The sequence below is a fragment of the Rattus norvegicus genome, chromosome 3 (assembly GCF_021556685.1).
Source record: "Rattus norvegicus strain SHRSP/BbbUtx chromosome 3, alternate assembly SHRSP_T2T, whole genome shotgun sequence".
NCBI classification, from domain to species: domain Eukaryota; kingdom Metazoa; phylum Chordata; class Mammalia; order Rodentia; family Muridae; genus Rattus; species Rattus norvegicus.
The window spans coordinates 105,309,000-105,331,048 of record NC_141536.1 but is presented as its reverse complement, the minus strand read 5'-3'; the positions used below and the strand labels follow the sequence as shown (position 1 = coordinate 105,331,048).

At 46.4% G+C, this 22,049-nt stretch overlaps 1 protein-coding gene across 4 annotated transcripts; it reads right to left on the bottom strand.

Annotated features, from left to right (window-relative positions):
• Window positions 1–242: 242 nt before the first annotated feature.
• On the bottom strand, window positions 243–20,051 carry Knstrn (kinetochore-localized astrin/SPAG5 binding protein). Of its 4 annotated transcripts, none has more exons than XM_087651988.1 (10): window positions 19,723–20,051; window positions 19,528–19,619; window positions 15,947–16,073; window positions 15,042–15,089; window positions 11,260–11,365; window positions 11,000–11,093; window positions 5,986–6,041; window positions 3,359–3,433; window positions 3,006–3,060; window positions 243–900 (listed from the first exon to the last, which is right to left on the bottom strand). In XM_087651988.1, the coding sequence occupies exons 1-10, from the start codon at window positions 19,929–19,931 to the stop codon at window positions 830–832; spliced, it is 933 nt and encodes a 310-aa protein (XP_087508114.1). In that variant the 5' UTR covers window positions 19,932–20,051; the 3' UTR covers window positions 243–829.
• Window positions 20,052–22,049: the final 1,998 nt, after the last annotated feature.

Sequence of the window (22,049 nt, the reverse complement as noted above, 5' to 3'; positions counted from 1 at the left end):
TTTTTGAGGCAGGATTTTTGCGGCCTAGGCTATCTTCTTTTTTTCTTTTCTTTTTTTTCGGAGCTGGGGACCGAACCCAGGGCCTTGCACTTGCTAGGCAAGTGCTCTACCACTGAGCTAAATCCCCAACCTAGGCTATCTTCTAACTCAAGGCAATCCTCCTGCCTCAGCCTCCCAAGTCCTATGATTTTTATAGACATGAGCCACCACTCTGGGGTAAAAAGGCCACTTTCATTCCTTAGTGTTAGTCAGAATATTAACATTCATGGAGATATTTATTCCAAAAGCTCTAGGTATAGTTTCAGTTAGGCATTACTCTGTATACCTCCACCCAATTTATTACGCCAAAAGACTTCAAGGATTTCAAGTTCATAAACTTAGCTCAACCAGACAAAGGGGACAGCATAGCTTGAAGTGACAGCTCCCGCACAGCGCACGTGCTGTCTCGGTGTGGGCTTTCCTCCCGTGTTTCCAAGTAAGAGTCTCGAGAGTCTCCATGGCTGGTTTACTATCCTAGTTCTAAGGTTGTTGCTCTCTCTGTTGTGCAGGCAGTGGAGTCAAACTCCCAGGTTCCTCTCTTGCAGGAGAGCTGAGCCATCTGAAGGTGGGGCAATCTGCTTAAAGGAGGACCCCCAGCATCAACTGCCCTTATCGGATCAACTGCTACAGAAGGTCTTTACCTAAGGGACGGTGAGTCCTTGAAGATATCCTAAGTGGCCTCCGATGAGAGTTTATGCAGGAAGAAGCTGTCTGGACGCTTGCCTTGCATTACATTTCTAAGAGCTGCTCCATTTCCTCCAGGACTATTGTGAAGTCACTGGCTTCGTCCTTACCTAAGGTTTGCTGTTCCAGGAACTGGATCCTTTCTTTTTCTTTCAACTTCAACTTCACCTTCAAGGCCTGAAAGGGAAATCATTCCAAAGGAAAACCCATAACAAAACTCTTAGTCACAAGAAAGACTACACCTGACCCAGACACCTTATACCAGACAGATATAAAGACATTATACCTGCGCCACATAGAGGACTATCTTATTTCCCACTGGGGATTTATCTGGGCTGATTTGGGGAATTTTCCCACTCCTGTATTTAAACTAGGGCAATGAAATTGTCTGTGTCTCCTGCCCCACGATTTATCTGGCAATCTGAAGGAGTACAAGAATCTTTTTTTTTTTTAAAAAAAAAAGACTTATTACATATGAGTACACTGCAACTGTCTTCAGACACACCAGAAGAGGGCATTGGATCACATTATAGATGGTTGTGAGCCACCATCTGGGTTGCTGGGAATTGAATTCAGGTCCTCTGGAAAAGCAGTCAGTGCTCTTAACCACTGAGCCATCTCTCCAGCCCCTGACTACAAGATTCTTACCAAATAGACCAGGCTTCAAACTTATGCAGATTAAAGGCGTGTGCTACTATGCCTGGCTTCTAATTTTTTTTTCTTGTTAATTTGTGTGTGTCCTCGAATATCCATGGAGAGGAGAAAAGAAAGGGCATCAGATCCCTAGAGCTGGAGTTATGAAGTTATGAGCTGCAGGGGGCAGAACTTGGGACCTCTACAGAAGCAGCAAATGCTGTCAACCGATGACCATCCCTCTAGCCCTACAATCTGGACATTTTGCTCAGGCCTCTTGAGAAAGTCTTTTTAGCATGGATTTCGAGGTCTCAGCTTTCAACTCTGAGTACTACGGTGTGGCCGACTGGAGGTGTGGAGACTTTTCTTCCCTGGGTCTTGCAGTGGTTTTATACCCAGGAACCTTTCTAAGACCTCAGGATCACAAAAAGAAAAAAGAACATCTAAGAAAGAAATTGATTCAGTACAAAGTCTGGGAGCTCAGGTAACGATGGCACAGCAGCGAGGACAGTGTGTGGTATAAGCCCTAGGGGGACTGAATTTTCTAAATTAGCTATGCAACTTTTCTATCAATCTAAAATTATTTCAAAATCGTTCATTAAAAACAAACAAGTATACTGGGCCTGGGGCTATGGGCTCCTTCTATGGCACATGTGGAACTTACCCACCTAACTCCAAGCCCTAGGAGCTGCTCTTGTCCCCACCCTTGACCTCAGCCGCAGCAGGCCCTTGCCCTTGCCCTTTTTGCCCACCTAAGTGCAATGCTTCCATGGATCTGGATGTCAATAGTAGTGAGCTACGACGGGTTGCTTGCAGAGAGCCCAGACTGAAGTGTAGACCTCTCCAGTGCAGTGGAGTGTCTTGGACCCTTCCAGAAGGGAAGGAGGGAGTTGACCCTTGACCTAGGACTGATCTGGGAGTTTTATTTAGGACATCCCTAGAGACTTGATCCTTGTTGCTCTATGGCTTCTCACCTCTGAGTCAGCCCCACCCACGCAGGGAGCCCTGGCGATTTGATGTCCTCCTTCCTGTCCCTGTCCCCAACTCAGGACTGTAGGGAGCCATCCCTTCCCCCTCAGCCTCTTCTTTCCCAGGGAGCAAAGCCATACAGGGGAGGCCCACTCCATGGTGACACTCCAGAAGCCCAGGCTTCAGGAGGTAAAAATGACTCGGGGGTTTGTCCTCCCAGAGCTGCAACCATGATAAGGAGTGGGTTAGCCCTCAGCTCTGCAGTTCCTGGAGGTAGGGACAATCAAAACAAACAAATCAAACAAACCAACCGAATGGGAGCCAGGCAGGTGAGCTGGCTCAAAGGGTAAAGGTGCCTGCCACGGAGCCTAATGACCTGAGTTTGCGTCCATGCATGGGTATGTATGCACTATGCACCTGCAAGACATTCACACCTGCAGACATTCACACCATAGGACACACCTTTGCAGTTGGCTACCCCTTGCTCCTTTAGGCAACTAGAGTTGTTTTTAGTTCCCATGTCAGGCACCTCACCACTGCCTCTAACTCTAGGGGATCCGAAGTCCTCTTATGTCTCCCATGGGCACCTGCACATACGTGATACTCATTCACATACACATAAGTAAAAATAAATGTTAAAAAATAAGTAAATAAAAAGCAAGCCAAGCATGGTGGCTCACCCTGTAATCCCAGCGAAGAGGCAAGAGGATCATCCTGGGACTGCATAGCAAGGTCCTATGAGGAAGGAAGAAGGATAAACCAGAGAGATGGCCCAGCAGCTAAGTGGCTGTTCTTGCAAAGCAGACCCAGGTTCAGTCTGCAGTCCCTAACATGGCAGCTCACAACTGCCTGTAACTCAGTTCTAAGAGATCTGATGCCCAATTCTAACCTCCATGGGCACTGCCTCTCACATTCTGTACATGATGTATACACTTAGAAAATATACTCTAAAAAGGACAAATAGGAAGAACTAGTCCCCCAACTATAAACTCTGGTAAATCGGCAATGCTGCCGTGGCTGTGTCTGCCCTTACCTGTAGCTCCTCCATCTGCTTCTTGGCAGTTTCATTGAAAAGCTTCAGTTCATCTTTCAAAGTTTCTAGCAGCAGCTAAGAGTGAAGAACATACAGAGGTGAGCCGGGCATGGTGGCACAAGCCTTCATCCCAACACTTGGGAGGCAGAGACAGATGGAGATCTCTTAGTTCAAAGCCAGCTTGGTCTACATAGTATGTTCCAGGACGGGGGAGACTATGTAGTGAGACCCTATTTCAAAAGTAAGAGAGAAGAGAGAGAGAAGGGAGCAGTGTGGGGAGGATGTGCGCACGTGCACACACACATACAGATACACCCACAGACAGACAGACACACACACACACATACAGAGACACACCCACAGATAGAGATAGAGACACGCAGGTAAGAGACAGACACATAGAATCACACAGAGAGACAAACAGGCAGACAGACAGACAGAGACACACACGAATTAGATGTTGGCTATCATTCTTTCAGTTCATGACATATCCCAAGCACTGACTGAACATGCCAAGATCTCCACTGGTCCCCTTTGAGGAACCCAGCCAGATTCTGAGTGGGTGCTGCTCTTTGGAACTGTTTCTCTTTGCCACAGGCTCCTTTATCTAGAGCAGCAATATCCCCTACATCTAATCCAGTAACCCATCATTTATCCAGGCAACCTCAACAGTCCAGACCCAAGAAGCTGGCTTTCTTACTACAGGCTCTTTCCTTGAGGTATCAGATTTGTCAGGTTTACTGTGTGTGCTCTGTACTACACAGACCTCAGGAGCCAAGTCACAGCAAACTCAGAGAGAAGCCAGAGGGGGCTCTTCTGGCTGGCACTGTGATAACTGACCTTTCTTGGAGAGGAGTTGAGACAAGTTGGGGAGCCTTTATGCCCCCAATAATCTTACCTTTCTTTAGGGAAGGAACCAAAAGGAAAATCTGAACTCAAACAGGCTTGGCATCACAGAGTTCTCAGCAATGGAATAGGGAAGGAATTTGGTGAAGTGCAGAAGAGGGAAATGAGACAGTCTCTATACAGGTTCTGCCTGTCAAGGTTTTGTGTGGACACACATGTGCATGTGTGGTATATGTTTGAGGTGCTGGCAATCAACCTTAGATGTCAGGCATACAAGGTATGCACTCTACTCCTGAGCCATATCTCCAGATTTCTATTATATGGCTGGCACGCCCCCCCCCACCCCGTGTGTGTGTGTGTGTGTGTGTGTGTGTGTGTGTATACCTGTGGCATATGCACACATACATGCAGTTACAAATTCTTATAGAGTTTAGAGATATCTGCTTTCTACCTTTAAAAAATTATTGTTATTGTTGTTGTTGTTGTATATGCATGGCATAGCACATATGTAGGGCTCATGGAACAACTCTACAGTGGGTTCTTTTCACCCATCTTTCCCTTCCAGGGATCAAACTCAGCGAAGCTTGTACAGCAAGGACCTTAACCCACTGACCAGCCATCCTAAGCCTTCTGACTAGCCTTCCCTTCTGCCCTAAAACGTTAAAAACGAAAAAAATTATTCAATATGCATGTGAACATATGTGTGCACGCCCTGAGATGTGTGTGGAGGCCAGATGGCAACTTGGGAAACTGATTGTTTCCTTCCGTCACGTGGGTTCTGGGATCGAACGTGGTTGTGAGGCTTGCAACAAGGACTCTTACCTACTGAGCCATTTCAACAGCTCCCTACTATTTAAAAAAATATTTATTTACTTGAGGGAAGTGGGAGAAGAAATACCACCACGTGGAGGTCAGAGGACAAAGTGAGGGCCCAGTCCAGGGATTGAACAGGTCATCAGGCTTAGCGGCAAGACCCTTTACCACCTCGCACGTCTATCTCCACTTTAGTTTTGAGACAGGGTCTAAGCAGCTGGTCAGGCTGGCTAGACGGCGAGCCCTGTTTCCTCTCCTCCACCACCCAGCTCTCACTTGGGTGCGGAGGATCTGAACTGGGGCCTTCATGCTTGTGAGGCCGGCGCATTGCTCACTGAGCCTCCCCTTTAGTGTGCTTTCAGTTCAGTCACTTATATCTACCCGTGAGGGTAAAAACTACCTTCCAAGTAAAATATGCTAAAAGTACACAGACCGTTCCTCTCTTCTCTTATCATGGACATCAAAGGAAGCATCTTAGCATCTCTGCAAAGCACAAAGCAGAGATCTTAGATCCTAATGGGCCAGCCTGATTCCATTTTAAGATTAAAAGCCATCTTGTTACGAGGTTAAAATAAGTTCATTCTTGCTCTCTGTAAAACTTGGATTTAACCAGGTCTTGACCCATTTTCTGGAACTCTATACCCTAACTTCCACTCACGCCCAATAGATGCTGTGCCAAATAATTTCTAAAATGTTCAGCCAAGTTCCTGTGTGACCAGAATTCCTCTGGAAATCTTCCAGTCCTCGAAAACCCACTAATCTTACAGTTTTTGGGGGCTGTATAAACCCTACTGTCTCCTATGTTCAGTGGTATTTTCTTGAACTCTGTTGTAGGGAGACAGGCACACCTGAGAGACATGTAAAAGCTGGCATAATTGACTGAATCTGAATGATGGTCTTTACTCTTACTTGGTGGGTTTAACACTGAGCCCTGGCTGAGGGCCTACTATCTATACCCTTGCTCTCACCATGGAGTCCGTGGGATCTGTGCTGGGTTCCTGCTTTGATTCCTGGGTCTCTTGGCCTAAAAAAAATGGATGGATACAACAAAGTGAGCATTGTGTGAGAAGACACCTGAAACCAGAGGAGAAACAGCCCTCCATGGACAAGTCACGTGTATTCCTGAGGGAAGCCTCTTCAGGGCCTGTTCCTGGAAGCTCTCTCCAGAGCATTCTCTCATGGCTGCCCGCAGAGCTGTCTCTCTAGGTTTGAAAAGGGCCAGAGTCTGTTGAGGGTTGGTCTTGTGCATTATATATTCAGATGCTGACTTTAGTGTTAAGCCCTGAATTCTCTCAGTGCCGGACAGTACTCTAAGTATTATATACCATATGGCAAATGCTATAGCTAGCTTTCTTAAAGGTGACCAATAGCTTAATTTTTTTAGGGGTTCCCCAAAAGGAAAACGATGCCCTAAATCAGCAGGAAGCAATTTTAAGAGTGATGCCCATGTTCCCAAGAGGAGGGGCAGATGGCTTCTGGTTGCTCAGCTCAGTGGATGATGGCTTGTCATCATTTGAGGGGGCGGTTACAAGTTGTTATAGTCTTGATCAGGAGGAAACAAAATGAGGAGGCTTACACTTAAGGATTCCTTTTTCTCTCCTCTTTCCTTCTTTCTCTCCTATCTAGTGTTGGGGGGACAAGGTGGGGAGAAGGGATTAAAAAAGGGAAATAGAAATAAAGGGTAGATTATTGAATTTACTCTTAAACCATAGAGCTACTATTAGTCAAAAATCCTACATTGGTATAGATCTTTGTAGGCCTGTGTACCGGAGGCTGTCAGAGATCTCTGGCCCCGCCAGGAGGGAGGGTTCAAGTGTAGGGGAAAGGGCTTGAGCAGGGAGGGGGAATTGCCTCTGTCACCTTAGCTGCTCTGAGATGCTGCACCGGCTGTGCTGACCTGAGCCAGGCAGGGCTGGAGGAAGCTGGCTAGCCAGCAAGGGGAGTGCAGTCCCTTCCCTGGCGGTGTTTACAGCTCTTATGACAGCTGCTCTCAGGTGACGGAGTAATTCTCACACACCTTTATTCCTTCTGGATAGGATCTTATTTACAGTTTTGGGGTGGGTTGGGTCTGACAGCAGGTGCTTCCCAGTGACTTGGTCTGAGATGTTAGGGATGCCTCATCTATGTGTGCAAGGCCACAAATCCATGGCGGGTGGAGGGGTTTGTGGCTATATGACAGGGACTTGGTGCTGGGAGCAGGCGAAGCTCCTACAGTCACTTCAGGGTCTCCAGGGCTTCTGGCCTTAGCTCAACTTTAACCAGGCTTCTTGTCACAGTCCACAGCCCACAGATCTTTGTAGATTGATACAAATTTAAGGTTATATTTGGTTATATCTATTGAGGTTTGGTCTGTTGCTATGCACTGTAATGCTAAATTCTGTATCCCAAGGTCTAGGTGCCTCAAGATAAGTAAATTTTCACATACACCACCTTCTGTTATGCAAACCTTGCTCCTTCATTTAAAACTATTGGTTGAGTAAAGATGCCTGCAGCTGGGCAGAAGAGAGGTAGGCGGGGCTTTGGTTCCCAAGCTTAGGGTCTATGGCAGAGACCACGAAGGAGCGGGGAGAAGGAAGACGGTGCCATGGGGTGGGTGGATGATGAGCTCACGACCGTGAGGGCCAGCCAGTTAGAGTGGTCCAGGCAGAACACGGCAAATGATATCTTAGGATTACTGAAGTAGACAAAATAGCATAGAGGGTTGCCATCCACCCAGCTCTAATGCTTTAAGGTTTATTATAAATATAAAAGTTTTGTCTTTTACTTGGGAACTAAATGATTAAAGATGGAGTAGAAACCCCCAAATAACATTTATTGCATCATACATTAGTATAAACCTTTGTATGCTGACACAAATTAGGATTATATTTGTTGTAACTTACTACGTATGTGTTTTAACTCTTGTTTAAGAAGTGTTGCAGAATATTTGATCATACTGTGATCTCTGAGATTGTGTTGTTTACTAGAAAACCCTGGTTTTTAGTTGTCATGTGGTTCAGCCTTAGCACACACATTTAACCTCTTCAACTGATACAACATGCTCACACCTTTAACCTCAAACATTCAAAGTTAGTTTGCAGAAGGAAGCACCCATGTTTGAAAGTGATGTCGAATTGAGTGGCAGACAAACTGACGAATCAGAGAAAGATTTGATGGAATAGGATGTGCCCAACTCTCTTGAGAAGAAAGAGGAAAGGGAAGCTACTTGTGGGGCAGAGACAGAGGAGGTAGTTTTACCGGGCCAGTTATGAGAGACAGGTTGCAGAGAGAGAGCAATCTAGATGCAGTTGAAGACAGAATGAGCCGGAGGATGACAAGGAGCCAGAACTTTGGAACCGATAACCAGAGTTAGTTTGAGGTCAAACAGAGCAAATCAGGAGAAGGCGAAAGAAGCCAGATTGAATCAGTCAACTTTGAGAGAAGTTTTGGGCCAAAACAGCTGAGTTGACCAGCCAGCAAGAGTTCAGAAAGAACTAGAAAGGGTGAGCTTATTCAGCAGTAAGTCTCAGAGGCTGAAAACATTCTAGGTCTAGATAAGATTGTATGCAGGCTAGAAGCTTCCGGGACCAGGCCGAGGTTAGCAGACATAGGTGATAATCTTCAGAGACAATTGTTACTTTACAGGAAACTAAAAGCTGCTTTTACATATATGGTCTTCAAAAGCCTCAGAGATCCAGAGAATGTGGCATTTAAAGGTGTTTCATCATTAAAAAGCTTTTATGACAATGAGACAGTCTACTCCTAACACCCCCCCCCCCATTTCTACTTGAAGGAAGACGATAAGCATTAAGGAACCTCCCTGTGGAGTTTGCTTCATACGCAGTAAGCCAGCCACTGGACAAGAAGCTGCCCTTGCTGCATCTGCTGACAGGGTGCTGTCCAAACTGGACAAATGGCGCATAGGGAGGTCGACTGCCTCAGTTCTCTCTATTTCCTGCTTCACAGAAGCAGGTATTCTGAGTCAGAGGGATGAAGATGGATGGACAAGAGTCTACTCTGCTCTGCTTCTTTTTGAAGACACTTTGTCTACAGGAAATACATGTGCTGGTTTTTTTCATCTTGCTTATAGTACACAAAACTACTTTAAAATCTTTCAGGCCTAAAAGTCATTATCTTTGGTAATTTTGATGTTTTGAATGAAAGTGGCCCACAACGACTCACATATCTGAATGCTTAGTGACCAGAAGGGGCTCTATTTGAGAAGGATTAGGAGGTGAGTCCTTGTTGGAGGAAGTGTGTCACTGGAGTGAACTCTGAGGTTTCAAAAGCCCACGGCAAGGCACAGGCCTCCCCCGCCCCCCATCTCTCTCACACTCACTCTCATTGTTGCTCTCTCTCTCACTTTCCCTTTTCCCTCCCTCCAAATCAGGGTATATCTCCCAGCTACTGTTCTGGTGCCTCTGACCGTCACCATGTTTCTGGCCATGACGAGGTCTGAGCTCCCAAACTTGAATGCTTCCTTTCGTGAGTTGCCTTAGTCAGTGTCTCTTCGCAGCAACAGAACAGTGACTAAAAGAACATCAGTGTGTGCGCACCTTACAAACAGTGGGCTGGGAGTAGTATTCCCCCGCCTTTTAGCTCCAGCACCTAGGAGGCTGAGGCAGTAAGAGCCAAAGTTCAAGGTCAGCTTGGGTTTCCTAGAAAAGAACTTGTCTCAAACTACCTCCCCACAAAAACCTTTTAGTACCAGGGAACTTAATATCTTCTTCTGCACCCTGAGGGCACCAGGTATGCATGGGGTACACACACACATGGGCAAACATTCATATAAAGTCTTTAAAAAAAGAGAAAAAAAAAAAAAAAAAAAAAAGCTCCTAAAACTGGATCTGTGGGTGTAATAAACCTTAGCATGTGGCAGGCCCTGGGTTCTGTGTCTCCAGTACAGAGTCAGCATTCCTTACTTCAAAGAGGTCAAAGTCCTATTCTTGGACAGTCTTTGGCTCTCTGGTCCAGTCTTTGGACAAATTCTCTTGTTGGGGGTGCAGTATTGGGGATAGGACCCAGGATCTCAAGACCACATCCTAAACACATGTTCTTCCTCTGGAGCTATACCCTACCCAGGAGTCCTATGGCTGGCACAGGGATAAAGCCATATTAGGGACTGCCAAGTCAGAATTCCTCCTCCTGTCACCTGAGCAAGTTTCCTTCTAAGATCTACCGCCCTGGGAAGAAACACAACGCTCTGGCCTTTTTGCAAGCTCATACCTGCTGGCACTGAATGAACGAACAGTGTTTAGCTAAGAACAGGGGTCTTTGTACAGCCATATCATATTCTAGTAGGTAGAAATGGATATTTCCTCATGTCTTAGTTAGGGTTCTCTAGAATCACAGAATTTATGGAATGTCTCTATATATATTAAGGGAATTTATTATAATGATTTACATAGTCTGTAGTTCAACTAACCCAACAATGGGCAGCTGTGGATGGTAAGTCCAAGAATCTAGTAGTTGCTTAGTCCCACGAGGCTGGTTGTTTGAGCTGCTCTTCTGTAGAAGTAGATCCTAACAGATGTGCTGGCAAGTAAGAGCAAGCAAAGAGTGGATCTTCCTTCTTCCAGGGTCCAGCAGAGGGTGTGGCTTGGATTAAGGTGTCTACCACCATGCCTGGATCTAAAACTCGATTTGTCCCAGGCTGACCATGAACTCAAGAGATCTGCTTGCCTCAGTCTCCTGGGATTAAAAGCATTTACTACCTTGTAAATTGCCTAACATTTTCATGGCCACTATGCCTCGGGATCTCCATGTCAAGATCCAGGTCAGAAACCTGTCTTCCAGCCTCAGGATCTGGATCACAGGTGCGCCCTCCAATTCTGGATCGTAGTTCATTCCAGATGTAATCAAGTCGACCACCAAGAATAGCCATCACACGTCAGAACATAAGCAGAGACTGAAAAAACCTTTGGGGCTTGGCTATGCAAGCTCCTTCACACACACACAGCAAAGATCCTTTGCTGCCAACATGGCCCTGTGTCTGTCTCTTACCTGAGTTGAGACCTTTGCTCTCCAAAATTGCTAAGCAGTTATCCTGAAACTTCTCCAGGAGCTCCACCTTCTGTGTCAGGTCCTTCAGCTCTCCCTGTGGAGTGGCAAACCGACAAGTGAGGAGCCGTCCTCACTTGTGGTAGGAGGGCCACAACAGGAGCTGGCTTCTCCTGTCTGCAGTGGTCGGTTTGCTCCCACCCAGTACTGTTCGCCTGCATCACCAGAGGCAGCCGAGGAGTCAGACTGTGTGAGCGTCTTACCTGAGTCTCTGTCAGCTTCTGGTGTAGCTGCTTGTTGACAGCCTCCAGCAGCTCGTTTTTATCCTTCAGATCCTCCTCTGGCTTTTGCTTACTCAGTGGTTTGTAGCTAAAGTGAAAGTTGCAGTGATGTGAATAGGTACCAGGTTTAGGCAGACGTGCTGCTGAGCTATTCAAATGGGTTCCTGTCCTGACTTCCTGACAGTGCTCTGTAACCTGAAGCTGCTCCCTCATTTCTAGAATTAAGACAATACCTCCATTTTCTAATATTACTACGAATGAAGGAAAACCTGTGGGCGATGTTTACCCTGTGCGGATACACGGCATACACGTAATCGTCAGCTGTCAACCTTAACGTTGAACCTTCACTTTGAAGGCCCTGACTTTTCGGAGACATGTGGGTGTGTCTGTACAGTGCTTCTATGAGCAGGTGCATGCGGAGGCCAGAGCAGGACTTCAGGGTCTCCCCAAATGCTCTCCCTTTCATTCCCTTGAGACAGGAGGTCTTCCTGAATCTGAAGCTCACCTAGGATCTTCCTGCTTCCCCCTCCTAATCTGGAGTCACAGCAGGTGTGGCCATGTTCAGCTTTTTACAGGGGCGCCGGGATTCTAACCCAGGTCTTTATACTTGCACAGCAACCACTCTCACCCACTGAGCCATCCCCCAGCCTTGAAATTGTTTTCATTTTATGGGGGACAGTGTATATTTTTTTAAATAGGGTTTCTACTGCTGTGATGAAACACCATGACCAAGAGACTTGGGAAGGAAGGATTTTATTTGGCTTGTGTTTCAATATCATTGTTTGTGGTTTAAATCTGCTTGGCCCAGGGAGTGGCACTACTAGGAGGTGTGGCCTTTTTAGAGGAAATATGTCGCTGTGGCAGTGGGCTTTGAGACCTTCCTAGCTCTCTGGATGGAAGTCAGTCTGTTTGCCTTTGGAACAAGATGTAGGATTCCCAGTTCCTCTGGCACCTTACCTGCCTAGACGCTGCCATGTTCCCGCTTTGATGATGGACTGAACCTCTCAACCCGTAAGCCAGTCCCAATTAAATGCTGTCCTTGTAAGAGTTGCCTTGGCCATGGTGTCTCTTCACAGCAATGAAACTCTAAGACAGGAGTTGGGAGGGGTATTGCTGTGGGATATAGGCTTGGCTGTGCTTTTGTTTGGAAGGAATGTGGATCTGGTGAATGGGAAGCCGTGGAATGCTTTAAGTGGAGCTTACTGGGCCACCCTAGCAGGAATGTGGAAGACGTTGGTGCTGAGGGTGATTTCAACTGTGTGGACCTGGGCCAAGACGCTTCAGAGAAGAATGTTAGTATGTGGCCTAGAAACTGTTTCCGTTGTGTTTTGGAAAAGAATGTGGCTACTTTTTGCCTTTATCTGAAGAGTCTGTCTGAGGCGAAGGTGAAGAAACTCAGATTAATTGCATTGACAAAGGAGTCTTGAAACAATCCAGTTTAGACTGTGTATTATGGTTTAGTCTTATGAAGAGCGTTTTGGTGAAGTGTAGCAAGCTTAAAAGGGGAATTAAAAAATGTGTGGTTCAAGTAATAAAGGGGCACCAGGAAGTGAAATGGAACTGAATGCCGTGTTCGAGGAGATAAACTTATTAAGAAGGTGGTGACTTTGGGGCAAGATCCAACCAGCTAGGCTTGTTATGACTGTAATTGAACAGAGTTATGTCATCATTGTTTACATTTGGACTTTTAATCTGGAATGAACTACCATCCAGAAATGGAGGACACACTTAGGATCCAGATTCTGAGGAACAGTGGCCTAGTTGCAGCAGAAGACTCCAGCCAATTGGAAATGCCAGTTCCATGGGATGATCACCAAGGACAGCAGTGGAATGGATTCAACCAGGGCCTAGAGCGCTACAGAGGTCAGAGCTGGAGATGTGACCTAGGCACTTCAGGAGCCCAGATCATGTGTGGATTCCAGACGATGGAATAAGAGAGTGTAAAGTTGAAGTTGCCTTGGATACCCCAAGAAGTTAAAGATATCAGAGCTGTGGGATACCTGATGAGGAAAGGGGCTAACAGGGAGTGGAACCAGGCCAAGAGAAAGAAGTTTGTTGCAGTCAACAAAGATGAAAGGATTTGGAGATATGAAGACCACTTTTACATCAGACATGGAGATGCAGAGTTGGGAGTCTGCCCAGCTGGTTTTTGGTCTTACTTTGGTTCAGAATTTCGTCACTGGGACGTTTTGGAATGGTAATGTACATCCTGTGATGTTGGAGGTATATGACCTGCTTCTTGATTTTGATTTTATAAGGGATCAGAGTTAAGTGTTTGGATGGATCTCAGAAGAGCCTTTGAACTTTGGACTTTTTTAACATTGCTGAGACTGCTATAGACTATGGGGACTTTTGAAGTTGGATTAAATGTATTTTGCATTATGCTATGCCTAGGTATGGCCCCCATAGACTCATGTGTTTGAACAAGACTATGGGGGCCAGGGAATGGAAGGTGGTTTGAATATGCTTGGCCCAGGGAATGGCACTATTAGGAGATGCGGCCTTGTTGAAGGAAGTGTGTCACTGGAGGAGTGGGTTTTAAGACCCTCTTGCTGTCTGGAAGCCAGTCTTCTCCTATGTTCCTTAAGCTCCTCCAATGCCATGCCTGCCTAGATGCTGCCAAGCACCCACCTTGATGATAATAGACTAGGCCTCTAAACCTGTACGCCAGCCCCAATTAAATTTTGACCCTTTAAGAGTTGCCTTGGTCGGGGTTGGGGATTTAGCTCAGTGGTAGAGCGCTTGCCTAGCAAGCGCAAGGCCCTGGGTTCAGTCCCCAGCTCCAAAAAAAAGAAAAAAGAAAAAAAAAAAAAGTTGCCTTGGTCATGTTGTCTCTTCATAGCAGTGAAACCATAACTAAGACACTGTCCATCACTGAAGGAAGTCAGGACAGGAACCCACATGGAGAATGAACCTGGAGGCAGGAGCTGATGCAGAGGCCATGGATGGGTGCTGCTTACTGACTTGCTACACATAGCTTGCTCAGCCTGCTTTCTTGTAGAACTCAGGACTACCAGTCCTGGGATGGCCTCACCCACAAGGGGCTGAGCCCTGCCTCATTAGTCTTTAATTTAAAAAAATGCCATACAGGCTTGTCTGCAGCCCAATCTTATGGAGGCATTTTCTGAGTTGAGGGTCCCTCTTCTCCAGTGACTCTGGCTTGTAATGATGTAAGAGTAGCCAGCACTCCCCACAACCCTAGTTGGCCTGGAGTGCAGCCTAGGATAGCCCTGCACTTGTGGGAATCCTGCCTCGGTTTCCTAAGCCTATTACAGGCTCCTATTACAGGCTTAAGCCAACACACCTACAAAGAAGCCTCTTCCGGTCACGGGGGCTGCAGATGGCTCAGTGGTGAAGAGCATGCGCTGCTTTTCTAGAGGATGCAACCTCAGTTCCTAGCACTCACATCAGGCAGCTCGTAACTGCCTATCATTCCAGCTTCAGTGGAGGTCCCATTCTCTCCAGGCATCTGCACTTACCTGCTCGCATATACAGGTAAAACCTTCAAAAGTCTTGTCTTAAAAATAGCTTTTGGGTTTCCTGCCAAGACGACTGCTCAGGATGACGGTGCCACTGATCTTCCCCTGATGGTGGTTCTACACCTTGAGTCTTATCCCCGAAATTCCACTCAGAACAGGCATCACACAAGCCTAATGTGACTGCCATCTGTAGCCACAACTGCAAGCCTCCACCCTCAGTCCCCCGTTGTGTGTGTGTGTGTGTGTGTGTGTGTGTGTGTGTGTGTGTGTGTGTCCCCAGCTCACCTGCTTCTGATGTTCCTCCGGCTGGCAGTCTCCACAGCTTTCCCCTGCCTATGGAAGCAGAATCAAAGTTCATCAGAGAACTACAGTGCTTGGTGCTACAAAGAAGGTGCAAATGAGGGCTTGGCTTCTTTGCTGTTTTGAGACAGGGTTTGAAATCCTAATCCTCCTGCCTCAGCCTCCTCGCTTCTGGGATGGCAGGTGCACGCTATCACACCTGGTTTAAGAGTTTCTGAGGGAAGAACCAAAGTGCACATCCCAGTAAACAGCGCGGGCTGAGAGCTGAGCCCATGCATGCTGCTGAGCCCATGCACGCTGGTTTCACCCCCAACGACCTGATGACCTGAGCCTGCTTCTGATTCTACGGCTGTCTCATGCCAACCACAGTCACATGGGAGAGGGTCACTGCTAGAGTCACATGTTCATGCTAGATGCGGGGGCTGGACCCTGCTCAGGCCCGTGAATAAGGCTTACAGTCGGCCTCAGCTTTCAGGCTATGACTGTTTGGCCAGATTATTTTATGTGGATGGGTATCTTTCCTACATGTATATATGCATCAAATGTGTGCCTGGAACCAAGAGAGGTCAGAAGAAGACACTGGGTTTCCTGAAACTAGGTTAGAGATGGATTTGAGTCACGGTGCTGGTGCTAGGAACAGAAGGTACTCTCAAATTCAGAACTGCTAAGCCATCTCTTCAGTCTCTATTAAACATTTTTGGTGTTCAGCAATTTCTAGAAAAATCAGTATCTCTCTCTGTCCCTCCACCTCTCTGCTAGAAAGTCAACCAGGGCCCTTAAACACACACACACACACACACACACACACACACACACACACACACACACACAGGGCAAGCCCTTGGGCTCTCTCGAGGTGTTATAACCAAATGTCAGCAATCTGCTCTCACCCGTTCTCTCGTCTTGGTTTGGTGACTTTTGTAACGTCAGGCTCTAAGCCTCCCGTATGAAGATGTCTAAGCATCTCAGCGTCTTTGGATTTAACAGGTAGCTTAGAAGTAGCTCGAGTTTGTGTATCTGAAAGGGAAAACAGGCGTGAAACCACAGCATGACCCACCAGCTTCCTCACTGTGCCACACACAGCCTCACTCTGAGTTACCACAATCCCTTATTTTCATACTGTCAAATCTTAGTATAGGACTAGAAAGTCCAAAGAAAGTCTCTACGCCAATTTGCTCTAAAAATGTAGAGACTACTCTTGACTCTGCCTCCAAATGCTGGGTTTGTAGTGTGTTGTTTATAAAACAAAATCCCCAACGTTTGATTTACCTATGAGGACTCAGGAGCCAGGCGCTGAGTTGAAAGGCTGCTAGTTCAGAGAGACAGAGAAAGCACCTAGCTGACTGTCCTACTCCACTGATGTCCTAGAGGGCAAAGCTCCCTCTCCATGCTCTCTTAAATCCCCTCCACTAACAGGCCTTCCTTTCTCTTTCCTGGGCTTTCTGAAGTTCACTGTCAACTGGATGCTTGCCCCGCCTCTTGACCTGTCACTGACTTCATTTAACCCTTGTCTACAGAAAGCTCTTTGGTTAAATGTGTGCTAGTGCTGAGCCACACCACAAGAAACAGGTTTTCCAGTTCCCAATCTCGGGGTTCACAATGTGATCAAATGTCCTGCAACAAGGTGTGCACTGACACACACAATTCATGGCAAGGGACAGCTCTGTGTGACTACTGATACACCACACTTGACCGGCTACAGCCGTGTGAATTTGGAGACAGGAGGAAGAACCCAATTGCAACTGCCCCCTCAAGGTTCCCACATCCTTTCTCCCCAGTCAACATCTAGCTGCTTTCTCTTAAGTGCTGCCTACTTTCACCAAAATGTCTTCCCAACCACTCTGAGACATCTTCATGGGAAATATCAGGTATACGACCAAAGTTCAGGAATCAACCATAAGTGGAATAGAGAGAACATGTCAGCTACAGCATCTGTTTCACTGCCCTGTATATATAAACTATTTCCTCTCCCCATGCCAGCCTCTCGCCCTTCCACAATTCTCGTCCTTTATTGATTCCATTAAGAGGTTCCTACTTGGCACTTCTGCTGATCTCCTTCCTGGGCCAGACCAGGTAACCCATCCCCACACACGGTCTAACATTTACACGTCACAGCACCTGTCAGGCTGCCCTATTTCTTTCCAGCTCTGAAGTTTTTAGATTATACTAACTCCACTTTCTTCATTGTAAAATGGCTTCCTTAAGCTGGATGTAGGTTAAAAGGCATAATAATTAAATAATTAAGTTGAAGAAATGAGCTGTACAGTGCCGAATCACATTGTAGAGCACTTTGTATTTAATAAAAATCGTATTTAAATAACTTGCTGCCCATCAAATTTGGAGTAAATATAGTTCGACTTAACACGTTTTGTGTATAGGTACAATTTGTAGAACGTTAGAATTTTAGTTTCAATCTTCCTAACACTATGCACTTATTAAATGGGTTCTCTCGTGGTACCTGTCGGAAGAAAGAAGTTAGTCTGTGGTATTATCTTGTCCTAACTCGAGTAGTAGTATGCTAAATACAATAATATATCTAGTCCATATAATAAGAATTCATAATGAATTGAAAAAAAAAATCATTAATTGCAATCAGCGCCAACAATCTGTGTCTGCTGAACCCTGAGGCCTATACCGTAGAGAAGAACCTATCAGTAGAACTTAAGTTGGTCTTCTAACAAGAGAGACACTAAGGAGAACTAGATGGCTGGTGCAAAGGAAGAGAAGAAAGTTTGTCAAACTTGTTTATTCAGACCCCTGCCCCCAGGGTCTTGCTCTATAACCCTGGCCTGCAACTAATTACACAGACCAAGTTGGCCTGGAGCACACATGCATCCCCTTCCCTGGGTATCTAGAGCACTGGGATGACAGGCGTGTACCACATCCATCCTAGCTTTGTTTTCCCTTTGTGGGTGGAGGCCACCCACACCCTTTACAGCTGTTGCAGTACACGTGATCATGAAGCTGGGACAGGGATGGCCAGCAGGAGATGAAAACCTGGGTTTGGTTAGGAAGGCTGGTCGCTGCCAGCTCTCCAAGGCACTGTGAGGAAGGTGGGGAGTACGGGGAGTGACAGCAGAGCTCTGCAGAGTCCTGGCTCCTCTCCTTAAGCAAGGCCTCTGCTGATGATGCTAGGATGCCGTAAAGAACCAAGGGCAAAGAGAAAAACCCTTTAAGCCTGGTAGAAAAGATATTTTATTTTACTTCAGAGGCCAACCCTGCCTGCTACTGTTCTCCAATCAGCTGCATGGAATCATCTGGAAAGGAACGGTAAAAGGCTGCTCCTAAATCCCTCCTAACAGCTGCCCAACGCCAGGACCATCTTCTATGCTATCATTTCCACATTAGGCAGTACCAACCCTACAGACCTCACCAGACGACTTTCAACCATAAGAAAACCAGCATGGACCAAGACAGAAAAGCAACTACAAATTGTTTTCAGCCACACCTCTCTCTTCTCTCAAGGTTCTTCTCTGTTTAGGCCAGGCTTTTCTCTCTCATTCCACTCAACATATATTGCTGGGGAGAGCAACTGTGCACCTGCTAATGTAAACGAGGAACCCTAGAACTTTCCCCCCACTATCCCACTTCTCTAAATGATTTCCTTCTCTGACAACCTACACCTGTAAGACAGCCAATCTTAACCTGCAAATACAAAGGGTAACTTTGTATTGAATAAAAAGTGATTTCTAGGTTTAGAGATACTGCTCAGAGGTTAAAAGGGAAAAGTACTCTTCCAGAGGACTGGAGTTATGTTCCCAGTACCAATATCAGATGGCTCACAATTGCCTGTAACTCCAGCTCCAGGGAATCAAGCAAGACTCCTGACCCTCGGGCACCTATGCTCATATACACACACATACACAAGCCTCCCCTGCACCACACACACACACACACACAATTTTTTTTTTTTAAATTTAAAAATAGGGTTCTAGAGAGGCAAGGTGGTGGAGATGAGCCTGTAATTTCAGCATTCCGGAGCTGAAGTAGGAATGTTGCTGAAAGCTAACGTTACACAGGGCTGCAGAGTGGAACCTAGGTTTAAAAAAAAGAGGGGGATGGGACGAGAAAAAAAGTGAGGCCAGGCACTCACTGGGCTCTTGACACAGGCCTTTAATTTAAGCACTCAGGACATAGAGGCAGGATCTCTGTGTATCCCAGGTCAGCCTGGGTTGCATGAGTTCCCCACGACCACTACACACACACACACACACACACACACACACACACACACACACACACACACACACAAAGCTATTCCTAAACAATAATCAACACTTTGGATCTAACTGGTAAACACAGAAGGGGGCTGGGTCAGGAGTAGGAAGAGAGGCTCTTTCACAGCCTAGTTGAGGGTGAAGGGAAGGAGGATGTCAGAGCTAACTGAACGCCGCCCCGACATACAAATTTCGACCCTCTTACTCCTAGCATAGTCCACAGAGCCCCGGATGGTGACGGTATGGACACCCACCTGCGGACAAGCCGCAGCTCGGCATCGAATGGGGCTGCGCGTCGCACACCGTCTTAGAACTGGCCATCGTAGTCGGGCGGCTTGGCTCGACCCTGGAAGTGCAAGGCGGATATTAGCAGCGCCGGAGCCCTGCCACGCCAGCCCGCCCGTCCTTCTGCCCGTACACATCCCAGCCTCGGACCCGTAGGGCCTAACCCCGATGCCGGCTGCTCCCATCCGCCGTCCTCTCCGCTCCTTTTCAAATGATGCTCCGCAGCAACTGCCCAGCCCTCAGTAGAGTCTGCCGCCACGCTTTCAAAAGGAAACTTCCGGGAGCTGGGCGGAAAGGGGCACTGTTCCAAGTCTGTGGGCGGCCCTGTTGTACGGAAGTCTGTCTCCTGTGCCTCGGCCTTGTGAGTCGCCATGCTGTACGGAAGGTTCGTAGGGTGTTGCTCCAGCCTGCTGGTCAAGGCCGGGCTAGGGGTGCACTGGGCTGGTTTGAATGGAGCTATTGAGCCACCCTGTCACATTCCAGGCTGAAGGCAGAAACGTGAACTAGCCTAGCATCAAGTCATAATCCTCTTTATTTGGTCTGTGGTTGTTAAGGATCCTGCCAGGAATATAGGTGACCTGAATAGAAACTACCAGATACTAGGTGAAGAGTGGCAGAGCCTACTTGAAGGATACCAGTGGGCTGAAATAGCTAAAACCTTAAAATGTGCTTAAAAACTTGCATCCGGATTTAATTACAAATTAAAGTTACTCATACAAAACGAGGCAGAGTTTTCATTCGTCACATTAAAAACACAAATACAGAAAGAGCAGTAGCCTGGTGCTGGACACTTAAGAAAGTAGATGGGGTTAAGGGGAGCAAATATCAGGATTGACTTTAGCTCTGCCCTCTTGGAAAAGACACTAAACAGATAACTGCAAATGAATATTTACCATTCACGAAGACAACGGAGGGAAAACAAAGATGCTACAAGAGAGAAAAGCAAAGAACCAGGATAAATCGGAAAGACTGAGGTCCTGGGGGCTCACAGCTGTAAGTCTAGCGCTCAGAAAGGGTGCCAGTGGGGAACTGGCCTGTCTGAGGCCAGCCTAGGCTACACAGTGAATTCCAGGCCAGTCGGAGCAAAACCCTGTCCAAATAAAGAAGATTTAGGTGTGTTTGATTCAGGAAAGATAAGGGGTAGTTAATCTCAGGAAAAAATGAGAAGTGCAAAGTTCTCAGGTAGAAATGGATTTCTCTCTCTCTTTCCCTCTCTCTCTCTCTCTGACAATTTTGGCATTTTTATTTCTTTAAAAAATACAGAAATATTATAAGAATATGTTTTTGTTTTAATCCCAGGTGTGGGATGCAGGGCTACTTCAGATTATCCACAGCAGATGACTATGATTTGCCTTGTGCTCTAGCAGGGTGCAATTGTTTGGGATTTTGGGAAGTTTTCAGAGGGCGTATAAATGCTTGGGTCTTGAGAAATGGTGTGGGTTATTGGTTGGTCGCTGTTGGTTATGAGTGGTCACAGTTTATTAAGTAGTCATGTGCAAAGTAGAAAAGAAGAAGAAGAAGAAGAAGAAGAAGAAGAAGAAGAAGAAGAAGAAGAAGAAGAAGGAGAAGGAGAAGGAGAAGGAGAAGGAGAAGGAGAAGGAGAAGGAGGAGGAGGAGAAGGAGAAGGAGAAGGAGAAGGAGAAGGAGAAGAAGGAGGAGAAGAAGAAGAAGAAATTAGATATCCTGACATTAAAGAGCAAACTTGCCCCAAGAAATTCGATCCCCCTAATCTGCAGGAAGTGGTCTAACAATAATGTCACCCCCTTTCCCCTCTATCTAGTGTTAAGGGGTTGAAAGGGTAGAGAGAGTGAAAGAAAGACCAATTCACAAAATAAGTTCTCTCTCTCTCTCTCTCTCTCTCTCTCTCTCTCTCTCTCTCTCCCCCTCTCACCCCCTCTCTCCCCCTCTCACCCCCTCCCTCCCTCCCTCCCTCCCTCTCTCTCCTTTCTCCTATCCCCTACCTCCTCTCTCTTCTTTCCTCTCTTTGATCTCCTTTCTTGACAGGCTCTCACTATGTAGCCCCAGTTGGCTTGATTGAATTCACTACATAGACCAGGCTAGCCTTGAACACACAAAGATGCACCTGTGAGCTACCTACCTATGATCTATCATAGACATACACCTCTACCTTGGGAGTACTGGGATTAAAAGCATGGACCAGACTTTTTTTTCTCTTTTTTTCTTATTAGAGTGCTTAAAATTAACTTCTTCCTATTCTTTTTGTAACCATTTGGAATTTTCTATGCCTGCCTCATTACCCAAATATGACAAAAAGGCTTATTTATTTATGAATTAATGCTTTAGTGGTGGGAGTTGGTCTGGTGCTGCTATGTATTCAAATGCTAAATATTGGCCTCCAGGATCTGGTTTACCCCCCCCCCCCAATGAGTAAATCCTTGAATATACACAAATTGAGTATCCTTGAATATACATGGTTGAATGAAAATGGCTATAGTCGATTACTGGGATGACTAAAAGTAGACAAGAGTTT